At 46.8% G+C, this 10,066-nt stretch overlaps 1 protein-coding gene across 1 annotated transcript in view; it reads right to left on the reverse strand.

The window, feature by feature from the left end:
* LOC139384818 (lysM and putative peptidoglycan-binding domain-containing protein 2-like) overlaps positions 1–10,066 on the reverse strand; it is an 11,813-nt gene continuing 1,747 nt past the window's right edge. The window contains exons 2-3 of the mRNA XM_071129711.1: positions 9,503–9,852; positions 1–661 (exon numbers count right to left, since the gene is read on the reverse strand). Of these exons, the coding sequence (XP_070985812.1) occupies positions 610–661; positions 9,503–9,852 (402 nt within the window). The 3' untranslated portion in view covers positions 1–609. The remainder of the gene's footprint in view (positions 662–9,502; positions 9,853–10,066) is intronic.

The raw sequence follows: 10,066 nt of genomic DNA on the forward strand, positions 1-10,066 counted from the left end.
GAGGAGGAAGAGAGGAGAAGGAGAGGAGGAGGAGGAGGAAAAGAGGAGGAGAGGAGGAAGAAGAGAGGAGAGGAGGAAGAGAAGGAGGAGGAAAAGAGGAAAAGAGGAGGAAAAGAGGAGGAAGACAGGAGGAGGAGGAAGAGGAGGTAATACTAGAGGCTTCTCCATCCATCTGGTGGACTGATGCTATTCTAGGAGGGATTGGATCATCAGAGTTAGGGTAAAAGCCAGTATCGAACTAATCGCCCAAACACACACACCTGTGTGTTTCCTGTGTATGCATGTGTGTGTGTGGTATACACAGACCAGAGAGTTATTCTGTACAGCAGCAGCATGTAGACGTGTAGTGAGTGGATGAGTGTCATAGTAACAGACTACCTGCTGTTCAGATGATTGACAGCAGTTGAACAGTACAAAACCAGAAGAATACTAATAATAAAACGTATGATAATGACACTAATATTAAAAAGGCAAAGGATGAATCCTCAGTTGAAACACTTAGACATGACAGTGTGATGGTTTGGTAAAAGAGATACAGGAAGGGAAAGGTAGGAAGGCTTGATAGGTGGATGGGTGTTAATCAGGGCTTCAGGTAAACGACTGTGTCCTTTAGATCTCCTGGTATGATGAAACAGGAAGTGTGTATTCCTCTTCACTGTCCCTGTGAACAAACAGAACACACACGTTAGCACACACACATCAACACACTTAAACTGGACTGACCACATGCAGACTTTCCGCACCTCATCCACACTCACGCCCACAGATATACACTCATCCACACAGATATAAACTCATCCACACACACACACACACACACACACACACACACACACACACACACACACACACACACACCTAGTAGTTAGAGCGTTGGACTAATAACCGGAAGGTTGCAAGTTCGAATCCCCGAGCTGACAAGGTACAAATCTGTCGTTCTGCCCCTGAACAGGCAGTTAACATTAAAAATAAGAATTTGTTCTTTAACTGACTTGCCTCAAAAAAAAAAAAAAATCCATAACTGCCTTGTTCAGGGGCAGAACGACAGATTTTCACCTTGTCGGCTCGGGGGATCCAATCTTGCAACCCTACAGTTAACTAGTCCAACGCGATAACGACCTGCCTCTCTCTCGTTGCACTCCACAAGGAGACTGCCTGTTACGCGAATGCAGTAAGCCAAGGTAAGTTGCTAGCTGGCATTAAATTTATCTAATAAAAAACAATCAATCATAATCACTAGTTAACTACACATGGTTGATGATATTACCAGCGTGTCCTGCGTTGCATATAATCTGGCTGAGCAAACAAGCATACAAGTATCTAAGTATCTGACTGAGCGGTGGTAGGCAGAAGCAGGCGCGTAAACATTCATTCAAACAGCACTTTCGTGAGTTTTGCCAGCAGCTCTTCGTTGTGTGTCAAGCATTGCGCTGTTTATGACTTCTGTTTATGACTCTCTATCAACTCCCGAGATGAGGCTGGTGTAACCGAAGTGAAATGGCTAGCTAGTTAGCGTCCGCTAATAGTGTTTCAAACGTCACTCGATCGGAGCCTTGGGGTGGTTGTTTCTCTTGCTCTGCATGGGTAACGCTACTTCGATGATGGCTGTTGTCGTTGTGTTGCTGTTTCGAGCCCAGGGAGGAGCAAGGAGAGGGACAGAAGCTATACTGTTACACTGGCAATACTAAAGTGCCTATAAGAACATCCAATAGTCAAAGGTTAATGAAATACAAATGGTATAGAGAGAAATAGTCCTACAATTCCTATAATAACTACAACCTAAAACGTCTTACCTGGGAATTTTGAAGACTCATGTTTAAAGGAACCACCAGCTTTCATATGTTCTCATGTTCTGAGCAAGGAACTGAAGCGTTAGCACATATTGCACTTTTACTTTCTTCTCCAACACTTTGTTTTTGCATTATTATTTACTTGAGGCTAAATTGATTTTATTGATGTATTATATTAAGTTAAAATAAGTGTTCATTCAGTATTGTTGTAATTGTCATTATTACAACAACAAAAAAATTGTCAGATTCTCTCCATCAATCCTTAGCCCCTTCCATCTTCTCTCCATCACTCCTTAGCCCCTTCCATCTTCTCTCCATCACTCCTTAGCCCCTTCCATCTTCTCTCCATCACTCCTTAGCCCCTTCCATCTTCTCTCCATCACTCTTTAGCCCCTTCCATCTTCTCTCCATCACTCCTTAGCCCCTTCCATCTTCTCTCCATCACTCCTTAGCCCCTTCCATCTTCTCTCCATCACTCTTTAGCCCCTTCCATCTTCTCTCCATCACTCCTTAGCCCCTTCCATCTTCTCTCCATCACTCCTTAGCCCCTTCCATCTTCTCTCCATCACTCCTTAGCCCCTTCCATCTTTTCTCCATCACTCCTTACCACCTTCCATCTTCTCTCCATCACTCCTTAGCCCCTTCCATCTTCTCTCCATCACTCCTTAGCCCCTTCCATCTTCTCTCCATCACTCCTTAGCCCCTTCCATCTTCTCTCCATCACTCCTTACCACCTTCCATCTTTTCTCCATCACTCCTTACCACCTTCCATCTTCTCTCCATCACTCCTTAGCCCCTTCCATCTTCTCTCCATCACTCTTTAGCCCCTTCCATCTTCTCTCCATCACTCCTTAGCCCCTTCCATCTTCTCTCCATCACTCCTTAGCCCCTTCCATCTTCTCTCCATCACTCTTTAGCCCCTTCCATCTTCTCTCCATCACTCCTTAGCCCCTTCCATCTTCTCTCCATCACTCCTTACCACCTTCCATCTTCTCTCCATCACTCCTTAGCCCCTTCCATCTTCTCTCCATCACTCTTTAGCCACTTCCATCTTCTCTCCATCACTCCTTACCACCTTCCATCTTTTCTCCATCACTCCTTACCACCTTCCATCTTCTCTCCATCACTCCTTAGCCCCTTCCATCTTCTCTCCATCACTCCTTAGCCCCTTCCATCTTCTCTCCATCACTCCTTAGCACCTTCCATCTTCTCTCCCTTCTTTCTGCCAAACATACATCCTTTTTTCTTCCTGGCTTTCTTTCCTCTCCTTCTTCATTTAGTCATTGCTTCCCTGATACACACTCTCCCGCCTTCTCCTCCTCTCTCTTTCCTGGCAGATCTATAAGTAGCTGATAGGAGGCCTCAACCATCTGCAGACTGATCTATGTGACCTAATAGGGCTGCATCTCAATAGTCTACAGTAGAGCTTGGACCATAAACCCCAAATTACCAACACTGACATTTCTAACTCATACCCAAGCAATTTCCCCCCTAGACTGTTTTCAGATAAATGGACAGGGAGGAGAGGTGGAGAGGAAAGAGAGGTGGAGGTGAAAGAGAGGTGGAGGTGAAAGAGAGGTGGAGAGGAAAGAGAGGTGGAGGTGAAAGAGAGGTGGGGGTGAAAGAGAGATGGAGGTGAAAGAGAGGTGGAGAGGAAAGAGATGGAGAGGAAAGAGAGTTGGAGAGGAAAGAGAGGTGGAGGAAAGAGAGATGGAGGTGAAAGAGAGGTGGAGGTGAAAGAGAGGTGGAGGTGAAAGAGAGATGAGGTGAAAGAGAGGTGGAGAGGAAAGAGAGGTGGAGGAAAGAGAGGTGGAGGTGAAAGAGAGGTGGAGGTGAAAGAGAGGTGGAGGTGAAAGAGAGGTGGAGGTGAAAGAGAGGTGGAGGTGAAAGAGAGGTGGAGAGGAAAGAGAGGTGGAGGTGAAAGAGAGATGGAGAGGAAAGAGAGGTGGAGAGGAAAGAGAGATGGAGAGGAAAGAGAGATGGAGGTGAAAGAGAGATGGAGGTGAAAGAGAGGTGGAGGTGAAAGACAGATGGAGGTGAAAGAGAGGTGGAGAGGAAAGAGAGCTGGAGAGGAAAGAGAGATGAGAGGAAAGAGAGATGGAGAGGAAAGAGAGGTGGAGGAAAGAGAGGTCGAGGTGAAAGAGAGGTGGAGGTGAAAGATAGATGGAGGTGAAAGAAAGGTGGGTGTGAAAGAGAGGTGGAGGGGAAAGAGAGGTGGAGAGGAAAGAGAGGTGGAGGTGAAAGAGAGGTGGAGGAAAGAGAGGTAGAGGTGAAAGAGAGGTGGAGAGGAAAGAGAGATGGAGAGGAAAGAGAGATGGAGAGGAAAGAGAGATGAGAGGAAAGAGAGGTGGGGGTGAAAGAGGGGTGGAGAGGAAAGAGAGGTGGAGAGGAAAGAGAGGTGGAGGTGAAAGAGAGGTGGAGAGGAAAGAGGTGGAGAGGAAAGAGAGGTGGAGATGAAAGAGAGGTGGAGATGAAAGAGAGGTGGAGATGAAAGAGAGGTGGAGAGGAAAGAGAGGTGGAGAGGAAAGAGAGGTGGAGAGGAAAGAGAGGTGGAGAGGAAAGAGAGGTGGAGAGGAAAGAGAGGTGGAGAGGAAAGAGAGGTGGAGAGGAAAAAGAGGTGGAGAGGAAAGAGAGGTGGAGAGGAAATAGAGGTGGAGAGGAAAGAGAGGTGGAGGTGAAAGAGAGATGGAGAGGAAAGAGAGGTGGAGGAAAGAGAGGTGGAGGTGAAAAAGAGGTGGAGAGGAAGGAGTGATGGACAGGAAGGAGAGATGGAGATGAAGGAGAGGTGGACAGGAAGGAGTGATGGACAGGAAGGAGAGGTGGAGATGAAGGAGAGATGGAGATGAAGGAGAGGTGGACAGGAAGGAGTGATGGACAGGAAGGAGAGGTGGAGATGAAGGAGAGGTAGAGATGAAGGAGAGGTGGAGGTGACAAGGAGAGGAAGCTTCTTTCACCGTAACCATTAGATATTGGTGATTAGGTCAGCCTGCTGCTGTGTCCTGAGCACCATACTGCTCCCAGAGCATTGTTCATCCATTATTCAGACTCCCTCAGGCACCACGGCAACCCACAATCCAATTAGACCAGCAGGTGTGTGTGTCTCAGAGTGACAGCACAGACTGCCTGTTACCAACTAGAACTGTACTCAGCTGCAGAACATCTAACCCAGTTTCCACTACCAAGTCTCAGATCATGTAAAGCTTGCTTTACTCCATAGCTTCAAAACTATATTAAAACTAGATTTCTCCTTCATCCATAGCTCTGTATGAAACATTTTGAGAGTGGTTACATTTCTCCAGCCGCATCCCTCAACTGTTAACCAAAACAAGTGTCAGGGTGACGGCTTGTTGTTTTCTAAACCCAGATTGCCCGTTTAAACCAGTTTCACTTCAAGGAAACCATGACATTTCCTCTAAATCCTGTAACATAGCTGTTAAATCACAGAGCACTGAACCATAATGCTGCCCAGCTGTAAGTTGATCAGGTTATGGTCTCCTTAGAGACCTGGGGCCGTAGGTATCGGCCCTCCGGGGCCGTAGGTATCGGCCCTCCGGGGCCGTAGGTATCGGCCCTCCGGGGCCGTAGGTATCGGCCCTCCGGGGCCGTAGGTATCGGCCCTCCGGGGCAGTAGGTATCGGCCCTCCGGGGCAGTAGGTATTGACCCTCCGGGGCAGTAGGTAATCGACCCTCCGGGGCCGTAGGTATCAACCCCCCGGGGCCGTAGGTATCAACCCTCCGGGGCAGTAGGTACAGTGCCTTGCGAAAGTATTCGGCCGCCTTGAACTTTGCGACCTTTTGCCACATTTCAGACTTCAAACATAAAGATATAAAACTGTATTTTTTTGTGAAGAATCAACAACAAGTGGGACACAATCATGAAGTGGAACGACAATTATTGGATATTTCAAACTTTTTTAACAAATCAATAACTGAAAAATTGGGTGTGCAAAATTATTCAGCCCCCTTAAGTTAATACTTTGTAGCGCCACCTTTTGCTGCGATTACAGCTGTAAGTCGCTTGGGGTATGTCTCTATCAGTTTTGCACATCGAGAGACTGACATTTTTTCCCATTCCTCCTTGCAAAACAGCTCAAGCTCAGTGGGGTTGGATGGAGAGCATTTGTGAACAGCAGTTTTCAGTTCTTTCCACAGATTCTCGATTGGATTCAGGTCTGGACTTTGACTTGGCCATTCTAACACCTGGATATGTTTATTTTTGAACCATTCCGTTGTAGATTGTGCTTTATGTTTTGGATCATTGTCTTGTTGGAAGACAAATCTCCGTCCCAGTCTCAGGTCTTTTGCAGACTCCATCAGGTTTTCTTCCAGAATGGTCCTGTATTTGGCTCCATCCATCTTCCCATCAATTTTAACCATCTTCCCTGTCCCTGCTGAAGAAAAGCAGGCCCAAACCATGATGCTGCCACCACCATGTTTGACAGTGGGGATGGTGTGTTCAGCTGTGTTGCTTTTACGCCAAACATAACGTTTTGCATTGTTGCCAAAAAGTTCAATTTTGGTTTCATCTGACCAGAGCACCTTCTTCCACATGTTTGGTGTGTCTCCCAGGTGGCTTGTGGCAAACTTTAAACAACACTTTTTATGGATATCTTTAAGAAATGGCTTTCTTCTTGCCACTCTTCCATAAAGGCCAGATTTGTGCAATATACGACTGATAGTTGTCCTATGGACAGAGTCTCCCACCTCAGCTGTAGATCTCTGCAGTTCATCCAGAGTGATCATGGGCCTCTTGGCTGCATCTCTGATCAGTTTTCTCCTTGTATGAGCTGAAAGTTTAGAGGGATGGCCAGGTCTTGGTAGATTTGCAGTGGTCTGATACTCCTTCCATTTCAATATTATCGCTTGCACAGTGCTCCTTGGGATGTTTAAAGCTTGGGAAATCTTTTTGTATCCAAATCCGGCTTTAAACTTCTTCACAACAGTATCTCGGACCTGCCTGTTGTGTTCCTTGTTCTTCATGATGCTCTCTGCGCTTTGAACAGACCTCTGAGACTATCACAGTGCAGGTGCATTGATACGGAGACTTGATTACACACAGGTGGATTGTATTTATCATCATTAGTCATTTAGGTCAACATTGGATCATTCAGAGATCCTCACTGAACTTCTGGAGAGAGTTTGCTGCACTGAAAGTAAAGGGGCTGAATAATTTTGCACGCCCAATTTTTCCGTTTTTGATTTGTTAAAAAAGTTTTAAATATCCAATAAATGTCATTCCACTTCATGATTGTGTCCCACTTGATGTTGATTCTTCACAAAAAAATACAGTTTTATATCTTTATGTTTGAAGCCTGAAATGTGGCAAAACGTCGCAAAGTTCAAGGGGGCCGAATACTTTCGCAAGGCACTGTATCAACCCTCCTGGGCAGTAGGTATCAACCCTCCGGGGCAGTAGGTATCAACATTCTCAGAGTAGGCATGGTGCTATAGGGTCAGTTCCCCTTTACAGGCAATCTAAAGTCGTCCAAATACATAGGTTGGGTTTGCTCCTAGCAGAACTCAGCTAGGCCAAGTGAACGTCTGTTCTTGCATACTCCCTTAAAATACCTTCACTTTAAAAACAAGAAAAGCATCAATATTACCATTTGTCCCTCTTGAGACACTGTAGCAGCAAGTACACACACTGTAGCAGCAAGTGCACTTCCTCAAAATAGTCAGAATTAAGATTAAATTAATTACAGATGTCTTAGTTGACGTTTTTGCCGAGGTCTCAGTCGCACAATTTTACATCTAAGATACAGTATTTCTCAAGTGAACAAAATGTGCATGAAAACTAGTTCCCTGTCATCGAATGACAACAAACACTTAATTGAAGAATCCGCACTGCTGACCAATCACTGACGAAGGATCGTAGACTTCAGCTACAGAAGAAAAAACGCTGTGTGTTCAAACAGACGGAAAAAAGCTGCAGAACACCAAAACTAACCAGAATGATACAACATGTAGTCACAATATATGCAGGAACTGTTTCAACTGGGAAGCATATGGTAAGCCTTATTCCCTGTGATCTAAAAGGCTAAACTGATCCTAGATCAGCACTCCTACTCTGAGACACTTTGTGGATACAGCCCCTGGCCAAGCCAGGGAGAGACCGCAGCTGCTGCCAGCGTGACTCAGGACTGACTTGGCAGTTCCTCGAACTTAAATAGTATGTGTGCGTGTGTGTGTGGAGAGAGTGCGTGCGTTAGTGTGCCAGCCAACTTGCCGATCTTCACAGACGTGACTGTGTCTCAGCACGCATAGTCAGCGAGACAAGCTCAGGCCTGACTTATGCTGAATTCCAAATAGACCCTAGACGGACCATACTCCACTAGAGAGACCCTACCCCCCGAGAGAGACCCTAGACGGACCCTACTCCACTAGAGAGACCCTACCCCCCGAGAGAGACCCTAGACGGACCCTACTCCACTAGACGGACCCTACTCCACTAGACGGACCCTACTCCACTAGACGGACCCTACTCCCCTAGACGGACCCTACTCCACTAGAGAGACCCTACCCCCGAGAGAGACCCTACTCCACTAGACGGACCCTACTCCCCTAGACGGACCCTACTCCACTAGACGGACCCTGTTCCCCTAGACGGACCCTACTCCCCTAGACGGACCCTACTCCCCTAGACGGACCCTACTCCCCTAGACGGACCCTACTCCCCTAGACGGACCCTATCCCCCTAGAGAGACCCTACCCCCCTAGATGGACCCTACCCCCCTAGAAGGACCCTACTCCCCTAGACGGACCCTATCCCCCTAGAGAGACCCTACTCCACTAGACGGACCCTACTCCCCTAGACGGACCCTACTCCCTTAGACGGACCCTACCCCCTAGAAGGACCCTACTCCCCTAGACGGACCCTACTCCCCTAGGGTCCAATCGCAGGCCAGGAGAGAGGGGCACTGGCCAGGGGGAACTCAGAATCCGACAGGCATCCGTCACCTGCATCTGCGTAAGCAGGACGTCACACTTCCACGGGCAGCTTTCTGACTCAACGTCTCGCTCACAGGCAGTCTGCTGATTTGACTGCTGGTTTGAGTGATGCACCTGGACGAAGCAACTTTTAACGAAGACAAGAGTTGGCTAAAGGACAACTGCTAGTCTGAATTTTTAGTCTGAAAACCACTGCTAGTTCCTACCACTTTGTTAGACTTGAGGATTTGTGTTACCTACCCCAAGCTGATTCATTGGTTTTATCTTAGCAGGCGAACAAGTCTTGTGATATGCAGAAGGGATAAGGTGAATGTATTGAACAACTGAGTTGACAACCAATGTGGTTCACTGAGTGTGCCAGGGGCAAATCTGACATTGCACACTATTACCTATATAGGGCACTATTTCAAATGGCACCCTATTCCGAACATAGGGCTATGGTCAAAAGTAGCGCACTATAGGCTCCCGAGAGCCTACAGACCCTGGTTCGATTCCAGGCTGTATCACAACCGGCCGTGATTGGGAGTCCCATAGGGTGGCGCACAATTGGCCCAGCGTTGTCCGTGTTAGGGTTTGGCCGGGTTAGGGCGTCACTGTAAATAAGAATCTGTTCTTAACTGACTTGCCTAGTTAAATAAAGCTTAAATACAAATAAATAAATTGGCCCTGTTAAAAAAGTAATGTAGTAAATATGGAGTGAGGTGCCATTTTGGACGAAACCCATGTGACTGGCCATCACCACATTGGCGTATTCCAACTCTTACCTCACTTCCTCTTCTTTGAGCCTGCGTGCTGCCTGCTTTGACTGTTTAATCTGCAAGTCCAGTCTGTGCAGGAAGTCTTGAGCCGACAGCTCTTCCGGCTGGGGCCGTTTATAACTACTACTGTCCTTATCCCCAGGGGCCAGAGGTGGCGAGGGGTCCTCCTCAGTGTCCCTGTCCTGCCCCACACAAAGGGGGTTGAAGTCCTGGTCCTGGGGATCTCCGTCAGGGGACTCTAGAGACAGGCCGTTGAAGGGAGAGGTCTTCTCTGAGACCACAGGGATGTTGAGGGTGTTACGCAGGAAGATACAGTCGTTACTGAACATCTTGTTAGTCCTCTTGATCTGCTCCATCTGGAATCATATGTCACATAACGGTAATAACACATTAATAACATGGTATAACAAAACAATAACAGTACTAATAACATGGTATAACAAAACAATAACAGTACTAATAACATGGTATAACAAAACAATAACAGTACTAATAACATGGTATAACAAAACAATAACAGTACTAATAACATGGTATAACAAAACAATAACAGTACTAATAACATGGTAT

The sequence above is a fragment of the Oncorhynchus clarkii genome, chromosome 26, assembly GCF_045791955.1.
Source record: "Oncorhynchus clarkii lewisi isolate Uvic-CL-2024 chromosome 26, UVic_Ocla_1.0, whole genome shotgun sequence".
NCBI classification, from domain to species: domain Eukaryota; kingdom Metazoa; phylum Chordata; class Actinopteri; order Salmoniformes; family Salmonidae; genus Oncorhynchus; species Oncorhynchus clarkii.